Below are 17,529 nucleotides of genomic sequence, written 5' to 3' on the forward strand. Positions count from 1 at the left end.
ATGTATGCACAAGTATGCACAAGACCTGACATTCCTTTTGCATTAAGCTTGTTGGGGAGATATCAATCGAACCCTGGACATGCCTATTGGATTGTAGCAAAGAAGGTGCTCAGGTATTTGCAGAAAACCAAAGACTATAAACTGGTATACAGGAGAAGTGATAAGCTCGAGTTGCTTGGCTACTATGATTCAGATTTTGCGGGATGTCAAGACTCACTGAAATCTACCTCTAGCTACATTTTTATGATGGCAGGAGGAGCAATCTCGTGGAAAAGTATGAAACATAAAAATGTAGCTACCTCTACTATGATGGCTGAATATATGGCTTGTTACGAAGCAACTTCTCAAGCGGTTTGGATTGGAAAGTTTATAGAGGGTATGAGGGTCCTCCATATTGTCACAAATCCGTTGAAGATATTTTGTGACAGTACTGCTGCAATTTTCTACTCCAAGAACAACAAGAGATCTTCTGGGACTAAGCACATGCATATCAAGTATAAGTTGGTTAGGGAAAAGATTAAGCAAGGGTTCATAAAGATTAGCTATATACATACTGAATCAATGCTTGCGGATCCCTTGAACAAGCCACTTCCAATCATGTCTTTCAAGAAGCACGTAGAAAACATGGGATTGATCTCGAACTTAGATATGTTGAGTTAATGGGAGTAGAAAACTAGTTTTAGTTGCAGTAAATTAGTGAGCTAAACTCACTGAGTCTTGAGGTTTGAGGTGTGGTTTGTTTCCGAGGTTGGGTTTGAATAAAGATTTTTTTAATTATTTGTGTTCACATGATGCATGCATATTTAATTCTTTTTAGGCATAAGTCTGTTTTGGAATAATGAAAGTTTACGTTGGCAAACATGAAGAATGCATGAAAAGCATAACGTGTCATTTTGGAATGACAAAAGGGTTTGTGTTGGCAAACATATGGACTGCTTAAAAGAAAAAAGCATAAGGTGGCTTTGGAATGGTAAAAAGTTTACATTGGTAAACATATAGACCATTTAAAAGCATAAGGTCTGACTTATGAAAGTTACGATAAAGTGGACTAGAGATGATATAAAATAAGACAATTCTTGAGTTAAAGTGCATCTCTAGATCATAATTTGATGGTTTTCATGTGAATGGTTTACTCAATGTGTGTGATTATGAAGGTTCTGAGATGAATTATCTTTACAACCTTTTTAGTCCTACATTGAGAAGTCCATTTGATAGAAATTTGAATTAAGGATGGGATTGGGTCGCAGTAATATGGCCATTAAAGAAACAATGATCTCCGACATATGTTTGAAGCATGATCATTACAATTAAGTAGACCAAGTGGGAGAATGTTGGATTTATTCAATATAAATCAACCATAAATGGTCTACTATATGTAATAGGAATGTATAAGTTGGAGATCAGTTAAGATGCGATTTGATATCCTTATATCAATCCTACATTGAGTGTCTTACATTATAGGTAGGTTTTTTATTGAATCCTTCATAATATATGATTATGATATTTTACTTGAGAGCCAAGATAGGAGAGTTTTAGCTTTCCTTTATGGATGGAATCTAAGACTTTTGGCTAGTATATAAACACCGGTCCCTGCTAACCCTAGATCACATCAACTAAGGCTTCCCATAGAGCATTGTCATAAAGCTAGGAGTTTACAGAAGAGTTGGTGTTTTCTCTCTCGATCAAGGCAAACGTGCCGATATTGGTGTTCTCTTGATCACGCATTCTCTGCATGGCTACTGCACCTTCAACAAGTAAGAGTTTCATATGAGTTATATATATATATCTATAGATATCTATAGATATATCTAGATATATCTATAGATATATATATACATAAATGTATATATCTATATCTATAGATATATCTAGATATCTATAGATATCTATAGATATCTATATATATAGATATATATATAGATATCTATAGATATATATATATATATCTATAGATATATATAGTAGATATATATAGATATATCTAGATATCTATAGATATATATATACATAAATGTATATATCTATATCTATAGATATCTATAGATATCTATAGATATATCTATAGATATTTATATATATCTATAGATATCTATAGATATATATAGATATATATATCTATATATATAGATATATACATCTATATATATAGATGTATATATCTATATACATCTATATATATAGATGTATATATCTATATATATATATATATATACATCTATATATATATATATATATAGATGTATATATATATATATCTATATATATATATATATATAGATATATACATCTATATATATATATATATATAGATATATATATATATACATCTATATATATATATATATATTTATGTATATTGTGCAACTTTTGCAGTTTCCAGCAAGGCTCCGGTGATGGCAGACGGCTACCCGCGACGATCTACGTTAAGTTTAATGGCAGAACTTAGGATTCCGTTAACTCTAACGAAATCATCCAACAGCGAAGGTATCTTCCGTTAACTATCTTAAATCCTCACTGCTTCGGCACGTAGCACCAACGATGGTGAATGTGACATCTACTCGCCAAACCGTGGCGGCGAGTACGACAACGTGTTCACCTGCAACGGTGGCCCATGGCGGCGCGTGTTTTCTGGCACAACACCACTGCGGCGACATGACACCACTGCGACGGCACGTGGTGGCGTGTGATCGGAGCACGGCGGTGCGTGGCGAAGCGTGACAGACCCGAGACCTAACCCCAGGTTTTTCGTTGTTTTGAATCACGTGGTGCCCTCCATTTGTGCAAATTCAAAGCCTAAATGGTAGAGTTGGACAATGTTCCATGCGTTGATGTTTTAAACTTATATTAGCTTATAATGATTATCACATGATTGTTAGAGGATCATAAGGATATAGACAAGGAGCCTATTTGTGAGGGACGCTCTGTTTATCTGTGAGTGGATCCTTTCGAAAAACTAAAACGTTTGTACTTCATATATATATATATATATATATATATATATATATATATGCCTAATATGCGAATGCATATTAATATTTTAGTCTCTAATGAGACTTGTGATGATATTTGATAATATCTTTGGATCCTCAGTGATCTAATTTCACTAAATGGTCATCATGTGATATTTCATATAGTTATCTTCAGCAATAGATTTATTTGCAGGTAATATTTGTCTTAGTAGACACTAGATGGTTGATTATTATTACCGGTATTGAGATTAACTAGTTGATGCTAGTATATTTCCTGCTGCTATATTTATGTTAGTTGATGCTAGCATGATTAATTGACGAAAGGTATGATTTCTGGACTTGACTTGATTGTTTTTCGATGATATTAATGAATGAGATTTTACTATTGCAGTAGTATTATTATATAGCTTTTGCTATATATGTTTTCAAAACAGGGGTTATTAGGTTTATATGATGATTTTATAACTGTAATAAAACTGGTCCACTCACGTTTTGTTTTATCAATCTCTTCAAGACGTAACGAGAATAAAGAGAACATTGGTTGAGATGAGTGGGCTTGGTAGTGAAGCTTTCATCCTCTGAACTTCGGGTGATGGCTCCTTTACTACAGTTTTATCTTAGTTGTAATAATATTGGCATGATCGACTTTTGATTATGCATAGCATTGCACTTTGTTGTATTTACTGATGTGTGAAACTTTTAGCTACTCTGATGTGATGTGCTAATAACGCAGTTAAACCCGAGATAATTTGTGTCCCCAAGTGGGGAGGATGATAAGTATTTTTCTTGTAGCAGCTTTGAGTTTATTATTAAATGAACATCTTTGGTTCAAATTATTACACATCATAAATATCTTGTTATGGCTTCGTCAATAAGTTGGCTTGTGACGTCATCTTCAGATGGGGTTATATGGTCAATTTAGTGTCGGCCAGCACATTACAGCCTCGTAACTTGTGTTATTGGGATCGAGGTGTTTTATGTATGGGTATGGGTATGGGAAAGGGAGGGGAGACAAGGAATGGGAGAGGACACGGGGAAGGGGAGGAGTTGGGTGGATAGGAGGAGGGGGTGGGTGGGAAGGGTGACGGGGAAGGTGAGGGGACACAGGAAAAGGGAGGGTGTCGGGTAAGGGGAGGAGTTGGGTGGAGAGGGGGATGGGGTGGGTGGGAAGGGTCACGAGGAATGGGAGGGGGACGGGGTTGGGGAGTGGGATGGGTTTTGTTATAGTAATTTTATTTTTATTATATTTTAATTAATTTGTTGTTTATATTATAAATTGTGGTTTTGAAAAGTCTAATTTATTTATTTAAATAGATGTTTAGGCACATTGTTCTTGTCAATGGACGAGTCAAAGTTGACTATGACGAACGACGTAGGCGTCTAACATGTCCTCAAGTTCGAGCTATGTTGACTCGCTTCAAACGTGCACTCATTCGTACCCGGTGCCCGATTACTATCCACAAATGGAAGTATATCCCCCGCAATGTGAAGCACGAGGAACAACTCTCGGTAATTGTTTTATTTTTTCATATAATATTTTTATTAAATTTAATTTTATATATATATATATATATATATATATATAATTAGCAATTTATTTTTTTCTATAACTAATGCTTGTTTGTTTTACTTTCTATTTTAGACCGAGTTCGATATTGGTTATGGTGAACCGCAAACGTTTGACTATATTTATGGGCTGCGGACGGCACAGTTCAAAGAGTGGATGTTCAAGCTACGCAACTACTATGCTGATAAAGAAAGTCATCAACGAGCTCTGAACAATCCGCCAAATGAATTTCAGAATAAGAGGGAGCAGTGGACGTGGCTATGCGAATTTTTTGACTATTTTTAATATTTTTTTTTTGTTGGTATTTTTCAAAGGAGAGTTACTTGTTTTTTTTTTATAGATTTTTTTATTTGCGAAGGACAATTACTTTAATTAAATAATTGTATTTACTATTTTAATATTAAATAAGTTAATTTAAAAAAAATATTTAATTAATCAAACATTAATAATGTTTGATTAATTAATTTGTTAATTTTTTTTTTTTAATTTTATTACTTTTGCCGGACGAATCATTCCGTCAGTTTACTTAAACTAAACCGATGAAATTGGACGCAGAGCATTAATTAATAATTTTGTGTTACCTAATTGACAACAGCCTTCATCGCTTTAAACTGTTGAAATTTAAAACCAGTGTTGACAAGACTGCCAAAATTTCATCGATTAAACTTCATTCCGTCGGGTAAAGAACAGTTAATGCAAGTTTGCCCACCAGATTGTCGTCGCAATTGTCGTCGGGTAAATATAAGTTAACCAATGGAATCGTGTTGCCGTTGGGAAAATATATTTATGATAGTGTAGACACGACAAATTTTGACCTACGAACTTCCGTCGGGTAAATTTTCAAGCGATGACTGTTGGTTTTAGGAGACGGTTCTTGTTCGTCTCGCAATTTATTTTTTCCAGTAGTGGCACTAGCTATGTAGTCCTTAGACAACATCTCATTTATTTCATTGAAATATTACAAATTCATGACAATACCAATGTGTTAAAATTAATAGAGTTTTCTCCTATTGTATGTATAGTGATGTGAGAAATAAGTTAACACACAAAATTAAACCCTTTTTTTATCAATTGTAGCAAAGTATGTAAGTAGGGATCGTTCTAGACCGGGGATTAGGAGGGATTGCTAAACACTTGAAAACTGACTTAGAAATGTAAAAACAAAGTTTAAAGCACTAGATTAGACTCAAAGAATGCAAAACTCACGTTTAAAATACTAAAACAAACCAAAAACTCAAAACAGCAATCAAAAGACTCAAAACTGCCTTAAAAACACTTTCTGGGCAGTTTTGAACACAAGGCATCAAATTGGACGAATTTGGGTTTTAACTTGTACCAAAACACTTAAAAACATAAACCAACACACTTTCCAACTAATCTAGGATTTCCAAATAATTGGGGATTTGATTTGGACGAAAATAAACTTAAATGGCAGATTGTAAGAGAAACATATTGTAATACAAAGTTATGAAGAATCAATGGATGATGGAATGGCTAAGGGGTTCTTCTCCACACATGAAATATATGCAACCTAAATCGATTTCCAGTTATCAATTTAACAAGTTATGAACCTCGACACTCCAAGTTAATTAGATCCGCTTAAATTAACCTTCAGATTTCCCTAAAATCATTGAATTGGATGAATATGCATCGCAAACAAATTATTCCTAACAAGTTCTTTATATGAACAGCATGATAAAGATACTGGTTAGAATCATTACGTTCTTTGGAAATCATAAGCATCGACAAGGCATTCGTAACTATGAAAAGCATGATACTCTTGCCAAGAATCTACTTAACACGATCGTGACTAGCGACCTTTACTACTTACGAATATAAATTCATAACGATTAGGTGAAACAAACTTATATCCTAGCATCAAATTCAAGTATGCAAATTAAGCGTGCACTCTCAACCAACATACAAGAATAAGTTCTAAATCCAACAGTTAAGCAAATTGTATTCACGACTCATGCAACGATAACCGAGAGTAATCAACTTATTTCACATATATAATCATGGTTTTGAATCCACCCTTAGCCAAAACGAATTTAGCCAATCATACTTAAAGCAAAACAAAGATTACATGAATTAGACATTGAAATATAAGATAGAAAACACCTAAAATCGTTCAACAACTCAGAATGAATAGCCAAACAATCGTAGTGAATCTGTCCCCTTCCTTGCTTGCGGCAGATTGGGTTGTGAAGATGTTTTGGGTAGTTTTATGGTGTAGAATGGATGGGGAATGGTATGAAGAGGTTTAGGGTGAGTATGGAGGAGTGTTTGATGGTTGAAGGATGGTAGAGAGCTCGGCAAAGAGGGTGGAATAAGGTGGAGTGGCTGTTATGTTTTCTGGGCACTAGAATGGTGTTTTTGGGGTGTTTTGCTGCCTAGGGTGAGTATGGACGAATTTTCTGCATGAATGATGAATATGGGAGGTTGAACCCTTTGCCAAGGTTTGTAAACATGTATATATAGGCCCCAAAAACCCTAGAGAATCAGATTAGGCAGTGGGGGAAATGCACAGCAATGAGGGTGAATTTGTGGTGTGCAATGGTCCAAGGATGAAAATGGAGCAATGATGCAAAGTATGGAGGGTAAAATTGAGTGGTATTTCAGCTAGGGAGCATGAATGATTGTGTTCATTGCATGGAAATGAAAAGGGGAGGTGAAATGTTTCAGAAATTAGTCAAAGGTGCAGCAACATGCATTGCACACGGCATTGGATCCCAAATGTGGATGATGGAGCATCAATTGGTGCATGGAATGGTTGTGAAAGTTGTGTGAAATCTGATGGGTGAAGGGAACAAGAGGTATGCAGCAATTGAGTGTGATAATTGAGTGTATTGAGGCATGAAATCAGAAATATTTTAGGGGACAAGGATGATTAAGCATGCATGGGAATCCAAAGGGAATGCTATGTGGATTGCACGGCAAGGATGTGTGTCCTTTTGTGGCTGAGTTCTTGATCCTTTGTACACTAATTCTTCACATTCTTAGCCTCTTTAAGTCTTCAATTTCGTCCAAACCTTGGTTCCAAATATGTGACATGCATTACAAGCTCCATTTTGCTCCAAAATGCTCCAAAATGCATCTTCTTGCCTACTTTGTCCTTAAAATCTGAAAACACACGAAAATGACTTTAAACATTAAAATAACTAAGGAAACACGACATATATGCACAAGAACAAGCCAACTAAGTGGAATAAATATGCTCCTATCATATAGTAATAGATGAAAGGGAATTTTTCCTTTCAAAATATCTATATTTTTAGGCTGATATGTACAGAGGTTGTTGATTTATTTGATACTGTTTGGGCCCAAAATGTTGGTTTGGACCGAGTTTTATTCTTGGCCCAGAAGGTCTTACGAAAAGGTTATCATGGATCATCTAGTTCATGGGCTTCCTAGCCTGGGTCGACCAAGTCTTGCTGCGAAGGGTAATTGAATCCTGTTACAATAAGGAGTTTCAGCAAGATAAAGATATTGATAACCCGGAAGTGAATGCGGCTTGATAATGGATTAGGTTCAAAGTCATAATGAAAATAGGACTGGTCGAGATAGTGTTTGATAAGAAGAAGAAGTCCTAATCCGAGTAGGGTTTTAATTCGATCCAAAGAGGACCTGCTGCTATAAATAGAGAAGGATGTGCATCATTCAAAGCCCCCTCCAATTCAACACACAACTGCCCTGCGCAAATTCTCTCAACAACCTTGAGATTTTTTCTTTTCTCTTTTCACCGACACACCTTCAGTTTGGATAAACAGCACTGTGAAGGCTACCTGTGATATCTTCAGTTGGCATAAACAGCACTGTCGCCGTAGAATCAGCCGATCTCGCAGCATCTTCAGTTGGCATAAACAGCACTGCGTCGAGGGCGACTGGTTATCTATACAAGTCTCAGTCGAGAAGGATTTTTAAATCCTTGTTAGTCGAGGTCATCTCATCAGCTTTCTCGGCAAAGTGAGGTGTTACAGTTTACTGGGCTCGGCACATTGCACGCCGAGTTATTTTATGATTGGATACTCACAAGTGGGATTTAGAGTTCGGCATTCTGACGGTCGAACCACGTTTACTGTTAAGACTTATATCCGCTTTGAGTATTTGTGCCCTTACACTTTGGTGTCGATTCGGCGTGAGTTTACTTTGACTAATACTATCACTGTGACCGAATCCGACGACGACGATTTGTGAACTTCGTAAGAATAGTAGCCTTGTCTTCAGGTTCGAGAACCCAAAAGGTCGAGACGTGTTCCTTCCTCGGTTGCAATCGCAAGACGCAGAAGTCAGTCGCGCACCCGACGCAACATCAACACATTTTACTCATCGGGCGAGCTCGGCCGTCGAGTTGGCACGCCCTGCATCCAACCGAAGGACGTAGTTAGCTCATAGATTACTCGGCATGCGCGCCACGTAGGCTTGGTAGTTTTTAGGGTCAACATTTTGGCACGCCTAATGGGACCCAATGCTAAAACTATGAAGTTCATGCCAATTGAAAGACGATCGATTAAAAAGAAAACAACTATGGGAAAATCAACAACCGATTTGCCAATTCAGAACATAGGACAAAATGTAGCACAAGTGCAGAATCCCCTTAGCGCCGTGACACCTGAGTCCACAAGCGTGACTCATCGAGAAAGGGAAGTTAGTCTCAGCGGTCAGCTTCGCAGTCTAGAAATCCATAACAAAAACACCTGCATTCTCAATGAAAGGATAGTGGATGACTGTGATGAGGATGGCGGTGAAGGCTCTGATCCACCAACAAGATCGTTTCTTCGAAGACGACTTGACGAACAGTCTCGGGCGGTTGAACATACATTTAGTTGAGGAATCGATAAACTGCACTACGTGATACGCAGTACTAGTGAGACACAAACCAGATTGCTCGAAATACTGGTTAGTAAGGTCGACGACGACAGGTCCTTCGATTTTTCCCAGCAATTGCCACCAAGAAATAATCTGTTACCAATAGTATAGGCCGAGCCAATCCCTGCTCGGCTCAAACCAATTGACTTAGAAAAAAGATGAGGATCGAGTAGTAGGTCAGACGGATCCGACCAGAGAGTGGAAGCAACACCCGTTGATATGACCGAGGTCCAACGGATGATCGATTCGACCATGAAAAAGGGGCCAAAGTTCCCAACGTATCCAGCTTATGTGGAAACGTTCGAATATCCTAAAGGTTTCAAAATTCCAGATTTTAGCCTTTTCGCTGGGAAATCGTCCTTATCTTCGTTAGAACATGTGGCTTGTTTCACCGCGCAATGCGGAGATGTTAATAATGACTTTCATAAGCTACGGCTGTTCAACTTTTTGTTGACCGGCTCAGCATTTGCCTGGTATATCAACCTCCCACCTAATTCTATCCAAAGTTGGGAGGAGTTGATCGAGAAATTTCACGAGCAGTTTTATTGGCTAGGGATGGAAATGTCAGTTTCTTCATTAGCAAGGATGGCTCAAGCATCTGATGAGTCACCAATGGATTATCTTACCAGATTTAAATCAGCCAGGAATTGGTGTTGAGTGCCTCTACCCGAAGTCGAATTTGTTAGACTTGCTCCGAATAGCCTCGACGTGGAATACAAAAAGAAATTCTTGGGGGAAAACTTTCGAGATATGTTTGAACTAGCCCAGCATGTCGAGCAATATGATTATTTGCTCCTAGAAAAGAAGATCTCAAAATCCCCATCCCGAATGACGATTTACAAAAACCCCACGGTCAGTTATGCATCGACCGAAGGTAAAGAGTCTCAATACGTCAGCGTGGACGCGACCGAGATAGTAATAGATAAACCATACATTTGCAAGGCATTGACTCAAATTAATTCCAAGGAAGCCAAAACTCGCTCGGCCACGGAAGAAACAGCGAAAACATCGAAAGTCTACACTTTTGATATTACAAAGGACGAAGCAATTTTTGATCAATTGCTATCAGCAAAGATCATCAGACTTCGGCCAGGGCATAACATTCCCAAGGCCGAAGAGCTTAAAGGAAAGACATATTACAAATATCATAACTCGACAAAGCATGCCAAAAACAATTGTGTCATATTTCGTGATGATATCTAGAGCTAGATTGACAAAGGCAAGTTAAAGTTTCCTGAAAAACGCATGACGGTTGATACGGATCCATTCCCTTCGGCAACAGTTGGCATGGTAGACGCCCGTTTGCCCAAAAGTAAAGGGAAAGAGACGATCGAATTTGCCCCAGTACAACACATCCTAACGAAAGGTTCCCAGCCTCGACTCAAGATTGATCTATTTTCCAATGTGCCACCTACCGAGCTCTCAAGACCAGCCATAGTTCAATCCATGTCAGACTCCAGCGAAGAAGAAAATGGCGGGCCGTTAGTCTTGTGCAGCAATTGTAAGGCACGCGTTGTATTAGCCGAGCCCAAGGAGAAACTGCCTCAGACGCAGACACCGACGTCATGACAACAATCGGCGATCACGGCAACATCTTCCAAGAAACCTAGTGAAGGCCAGCGCCAGAATGTGTTCGAGAGACTCGACCCTAAGAAACAGACGGATGGCCATACTTCGGTTAGACGGCGCCTTGATTTTGACGTACCGTTTTATAACGAAGATTATTATTCGATAATTCCGGTAGCTCAAGCTCATCAGCAAATCAAAAAACCTTCATGCTGCCTGAACCACGTGACCAACGTTGGTACAGCTACAATTCTCCCACTGGCATGTATACCGCACTTTCCTAATCTCAGAAACGTCGACGTCAACGTATCGATTGCTTGGCTCGACGGTAAACGGCCCAACCCGTTTCGGCCACTAAATGGCAACCGAAAGAGACGACAGGAAGCGGAGATGACCGGCACACCCCAACAATCATGGTTGAGCTATAAGGGCAGAAGGAAACCAATTGCGACTTCGAAACTACTATTGGAGAGTCCGAGAAGCGTATCAAACTCCTTATTTGGCCCGGAGAAATGAAGGCTCGCTTCGAGCAATTTCAGAAAGAAGCCGCAAGCCAATTGTCCCCGTTACCTTTGAAAGAACCGCTAATCAGAGTTCGGCGGAATTTGCACCCTCTATTCCTCGGTGAATCTTTGGAGTACATGAAAGAGTTTCACAAGAAATATTTGGCCAACAATTTGTATGGTTTGCCCAAGGCATGCCAAGAAGCTCTTGACCTGGCATTAACTTGCCCCGATGCCGAGTAGATCATTCAAAAAACCACTGATCCAGCGATGAAAGCTAGATTCCAGCACATTCGAGAGGCTAGGGTTTTCAGCTTCGAGGTCAACCCATACACAGACATTGACACAGCCGAACTCTTTTTTTCTCTCGAAGACCTTCAACATCTTTGGTATCACTTCGAAGTCTTTTCGGCCGTATCCCTATTCGGTTTAACGGCTTATGAGAAAGATCGGGTGGCACGTTTGGACGCCTACCTGGATACAAGGGATGCCCAGATCGCTTATGAGGAACGAGCTCGTAAGATGCGGCAAGAGCAAAATCAGACATTAGATGCATGTAAGACCGATGACGACGGTCAAAAGGATTATGTGGCACAAGTGCCAGAGCATGTTGAGACACATAGTAATCAAGCCGAGAATACTCTAACACACGATGCTATAGTCCTCACCAACCCGGAAGATGACGATCAAGATCCAATGGGTCATTCAGTCCTCGAAAATATGGAAATCAGCATGGTCCATGTTCTACCTGCTGAATTCCAGTTGACTACACACCAACCAAGCTCCTTGGATGGCGTTGTGGTCACCGATGAAGCATCACAAGTTGATTTCGTCACTACCACTGAAGATGAGTCAGCAAATGGCCACGATAAACTTAAAATAGCCTTAGGCATCTTATTTCCTCGCTCTTCCTTGACTAATCTTCAGCATTTAAAACCGTTGTATGTCACGGCCCATATTGAAGGCTACCCAATCTCCAAAATTTTCGTCGATTGCGGAGCAACGGTCAACATCATGCCTGTATCCGTCATGAAAGCACTACGACGATCCAACGACGAACTCATTCCTTCAGGAATAACCATAAGCAGCTTTGTCGGTGACAAGTCTCAAACCAAATGAGTACTCCCTCTAGAGGTCAACATTGCAGGTCGCAATCACATGACCGCATTTTTTATCGTCGACTACAAGGCCGAATATAATGTTTTACTCGGTAGGGATTGGATTCATCAAACAAATTGCATTCCTTCTTCTCTGTACCAAGTCCTCATTTTTTTTATGGTAAATCGGTCGTGGTCTACCCAGCCGATATTCAGCCGTTTGAAACCAACATGATTCAGGCCCGCTATTATGATGATCATGTCGGCTATATTACCCTACAGGGTTTCAATGAAGATAGACGGCCGACTCAGATCTCAGTCTAGAAAGCCATCGAGGTAGGCGCCGAGACTGTCCACCAGGATTCGGTGAGACTCGGTTTGGCCAATTTGCTCCCTACCATTGATGACTGACATCAAAAGTGTGAGGCGACAGGCCGCAATTTCATCCACGATGAAACGCCTGCTGGCCTATTGGTATGCTATTTCCAAGCATCCACATTTGGGCATCAACTTAATCAAATTTTTGGCCGAGGAAGATAACAGCCCGGTATTGTCGATGGATAAAGTTCAGGCCGCACCGGCCGAACTCGAAGACAGTCGACCCCAAGTTAAGGACCCTCTAGAGGAAATAAATGTTGGAACAGCCGACGATCCTCGGCGGTTGTTTATTAGCGCATTATTACCCCATACCATGAAAGTTGAACTCTGTCAATTACTTCACGAGTTTAAAGACTGTTTTGCATGAAGCTATCATGAGATGCCTGGCCTTGACCGAACCCTTGTCGAGCATGAATTACATATCAAACCTGGATGCAAGCCTTTTCGACAACCTCCCCGACGGTTCTCGACCGAAGTACAGCTCGACATTAAAGATGAAATTGTTCGACTTTTAAATGCCGGATTTATCTGAATTGCTCGATATGTCGAATGGTTGGCGAATATCGTACCAGTACTAAAGAAAAATGGGGCTTTACGCATTTGCATTGATTTTCAAAATTTGAATCTGTTAACACCCAATGATGCATATCCCATGCCAATTTCAGATTTGCTAATCGAAGCCGCGGTTAATCATGACATGTTGTCATTCATAAAACTGCTTTCCGCTGCCTATGGGCACTTGGAACCTACGAGTGGGTAGTCATGCCATTCGGTCTCAAAAACGCTGGTGCCACATATCAACGTGCGATGAACACTATTTTTCATGACCTGATCGGCACAACCATAGAAGTGTATATTGATGACGTCGTGGTCAAATCAAAAAGTCGTCGAACGTATATTGATGATCTTCGGCAAGCTTTCATTCGCATGCGTCGACATAACCTTAAGATGAACCCGACCAAATACTCATTTGGTGTGTCGGCCGGTAATTTCTTAGGTTTTCTTGTCCACCATCGTGGCATCGAGATAGACGAGAACAAAGCTCGTGCGATTATTGACGCCCCACCCCTGACGACCAAAAAACAACTCCAGTCCTTGCTCGAGGAAATAAATTTTCTTCGCCGCTTCATAGCTAACTCCGTTGGCAAAATGACGACATTCTCTACACTTTTGAAACTTAAGGACTCAGATAAATTTGAGTGGCGTGAAGAACATCGCGCGACTTTCACCCAAATCAAGGTTGCTCTTGTAACTCCGCCCGTCCTCATACCGCCTCGACGTGATAAACCCCTTAAGCTTTACATTTCAGCAGCCGACGAGTCCATCGGTTGCCTCCTCGTGCATGATACCGATGTTGGGCGAGAACAAGCTATTTTCTATCTCAGCCGAAACCTCAATACTCCATAGATCAACTATTCACCCGTCGAGAAGCTTTGCTTGGCTTTGTTCTTCGCCGCATCAAAACTCCGGCACTATATGCTCTCATCCGTTACTCAGGTCATCACTCAGACGGATGTCATTCAATATATGCTTACTCGGCCAATAGTCAAAGGTCGAATCGGGAAATGGACACTGGCGCTATCTGAGTTTAGTCTGCAGTACGTCCCACAAAAAGCCGTCAAAGGACAAACACTTGTTGATTTCTTAGCCCAACACCCCTCTCCATATGGATTCGGGGGCAACGACGTTGAAATTGGAATGGTGGGAGCACATGACAATTATTAGACGATGTATTTTGATGGTTCTAGTACGGCGACATCGACCGGCGTAGGGATCGTACTTCAGTCTCCACACCAACACCGTTGGTTCTTTTCCCTCAAGTTGGATTTCGATTGTACCAACAATCAGGCCGAATACGAAGCCCTTGTTATCGGCCTCAGCGTGCTTCATGATTTGCACGCCGCTCGTGTCCTCGTCTTCGGTGATTCAGAACTTGTAATTAACCAACTCAATGGCATTTTTTGGTGCATGAGTTGCACTCTGGCGCCCTATCACATGGTTGCCAGTTACTTGGCCGAGTCATTCAACGGTATCACGTTCAATCATATTTCCCATGTTCGAAACACCGTCGCAAACGAACTCGCTCAAATAGCCTCAGGAGCACAACTCTTGGCGGCGAGTTTGGCTGAATGATACCCATTTTACGGCAATCGTATCCAGCTTTGGTTAATCAACAAGTCCTCCAGCGCCACCAAGTCATCCATACACGAGTAATGTCCTTACCTTTGTTGTTGGAACGGGAGGTTCCTATAGATGTTTACGAGGTCGAGACGTTACCAAACGACTGGAGAAGGCCAATTATGCAATACCTTGATAATCCCATAGACAAACACGACCGAAAGACAAGAGTCCAAGCCAAAAACTACATCTCGTACCAGAATGAGTTGTATCGAAAGGGCGAAGCAATCACAGAGGTACATGAAGGAATTTGCGGAGCCGCCCAAGCAATCACAGAGGTACATGAAGGAATTTGCAGAGCCCACCAATCAGGACGCAAGATGTGTTGGCTACTTCGCCGGCACGGTTATTTCTGGCCAAGCATACTGAAAGATTGTATTGAGTATGCACAAAGATGCCTCTAGTGTCAAATCCATGGACCCGTCTAAAGAGCCCTGGCCAAATTACTTCATTCGGTCACCAAACCTTGGCCATTCACGAGATGGGCAATAGACGTGATCGGCAAAATTACGCCATCTTCTGGAGCAGCGAAACATACATGGATACTCGTGGCAACTGATTATTTCACAAGATGGGTCGAAGCAAAATCATACGCCGAATTAACATCCAAGGAGGTTTTCGATTTTGTGGAAGAACATATTGTGACCAGATAATGGCACAATCTTCACAGCCGAAAGGTTCAAAGAGTATACGGCAAGCTTAAAAATTTGGCTTGAGCAGTCCACACCATACTATCCACAAGCGAATGGACAAGCCGAAGCAAGTAATAAGGTTTTGATCGGCATTCTCGAGAAAATGATAAAAGAAAGACCTGGCATGTGGCATTTAAAATTAAATGAAGCCTTATGGGCATACCGGACTTCACCTCGGTCGGCAACGGGGACCACCCCATATGCATTAACTTATGGACATGACGCGATGTTACCGGTCGAGCTAAGTGTAAATTCTTTACTCGTGATCGAGCAGAGTAGTTTGTCCAACGTCGAATACAACCACGCCATGTTACAAGAGTTAGAAGATTTGGAAGAAGATCGGCGTGACGCTTACAATCTTCTAGTGGCACAAAAGAAAATTGTCGAGCGAGCTTATAATCAAAGAGTCAAACAAAAATAGTTCGGCAAGAGAGAGTTAGTTTGGCAAACTGTGCTACCCGTAGGAATTAAAGACCCCAGGTTCGGCAAATGGTCGCCGAATTGGGAAGGACCGTTAGTCGTCCATAAAATCCTCGGCAAGGGGGCATACCATCTTAAAGATCGAACCGGTATTATTCACAAGTTGCCAATCAATGGAAAGTTCTTAAAAAAATACTACCCAGTCACATGGGAGATGCAAGAATAAAAGCGCATTTCATTTCATTGATAAGTTGGTTTACAGTCAAATAATTCTAAGGTGATGAAGGAAGAAGAGTTCCAAGAAGGGCTTTCAGCTCCAACCACCTCACCTCGCCCATGATAACCTCGACTTGCCGGTTTTTCTTGTCCATCTTCAGCTGCTCGACCTTTTAACTCGCTTTATCTCTTCGGCCGTAAGGCCAAACAAGGATACGACCCAAAAACCTCAAAATGATTATGCAAATATTGCAGATCATCTAAAGAGATTGAAAGGTCTACCGGATCTAGATCGGCTTATAGGTCAACGTTGAAGTCGAGAACACTGGCTTCATGAATGTGTTGGAATATGGCCTTCATTCCCAAATTGGACCATTTCTGGATAATTAGTTCGGTGTCGAGGTCCGTCAAAGCTAAGTCGATAGACTCCTAACACGCCTTTGAGAGGCCATATAGGTCGTTTGTCAAATTCTTCTTGTGTCGCCGCGTAGTCGGTTAAACAAGATTTACCGCAAGACTCAAAGTCCCTCGCAAGCTCAGAAGCGATGGCCGACCTTTGTTTTGCCAGTTCAGCCATTTGACGGTCGAGGTCGGCCAGGGCATCCTTTTTCACCTTTAAAGCGTCGATCTTCGGACGAAGAGTGTCGTGAATGGCCATTACAGCTTTCAAGTCATCGTCAGCCTGAAGAGCGTTCTTGAAGATACTAAAGGATTCCCGAACTCGCTCCAAGGCGGACGATGCCTAAATGATAGCCTCGGTGCTCAATTGACCATCAACTCCGAGGTCGTTTAGGCATGCACCCAACGAATCAAGACCTTTGCGCTCAAGGACTTGTGACGCTGAAAGAGATAGAACTTCTTGTAACCGAACCAGAGCAGCTGATTCGGCAGGTTCAGTCGTAGTTGCCGAATGACCAGCCGCCCTAGAAGTGCTTCATAAAAGAGCATCCAACTTGACTTCCCATGAAGGTTGTGCAAGAAAACAGTTTAAGCACAAGGAAAATCATAAAAGAATATAGCAAGAAGGTTTTTGTTTTAAACCTGCCGCGAGGAGACTTCGGCCATCTCTTCAGG

The 17,529-nt window shown here is 40.7% G+C and overlaps 2 protein-coding genes across 2 annotated transcripts; both read left to right on the forward strand.

Moving 5' to 3' along the window:
- LOC139196052 (secreted RxLR effector protein 161-like) lies at positions 1 to 660 on the forward strand. Its single transcript, XM_070821716.1, has one exon. The coding sequence runs from the start codon at positions 1 to 3 to the stop codon at positions 658 to 660; it is 660 nt and encodes a 219-aa protein (XP_070677817.1).
- A 13,438-nt stretch (positions 661 to 14,098) lies between these two features.
- LOC139196053 (uncharacterized) lies at positions 14,099 to 14,674 on the forward strand. Its single transcript, XM_070821717.1, has 2 exons — positions 14,099 to 14,302; positions 14,447 to 14,674. Exons 1-2 carry the CDS (start codon positions 14,099 to 14,101, stop codon positions 14,672 to 14,674), a joined length of 432 nt encoding a protein of 143 aa, XP_070677818.1.
- The last annotated feature ends 2,855 nt before the right edge of the window (positions 14,675 to 17,529 follow it).

Source organism: Malus domestica, chromosome 05 (assembly GCF_042453785.1).
Source record: "Malus domestica chromosome 05, GDT2T_hap1".
Taxonomy (NCBI): domain Eukaryota; kingdom Viridiplantae; phylum Streptophyta; class Magnoliopsida; order Rosales; family Rosaceae; genus Malus; species Malus domestica.

What these genes read in the sequence shown, in the direction of transcription:
- LOC139196053 (XM_070821717.1), top strand. Translation starts at nt 14,099, where the DNA reads ATGACGACATTCTCTACACTTTTGAAACTTAAGGACTCAGATAAATTT. An exon ending in TCCTCGTGCATGATACCGAT is followed by an intron (nt 14,303 to 14,446) that starts GTTGGGCGAGAA and finishes TCCGTTACTCAG; the next exon opens with GTCATCACTCAGACGGATGT.
- LOC139196052 (XM_070821716.1), top strand. Translation starts at nt 1, where the DNA reads ATGTATGCACAAGTATGCACAAGACCTGACATTCCTTTTGCATTAAGC.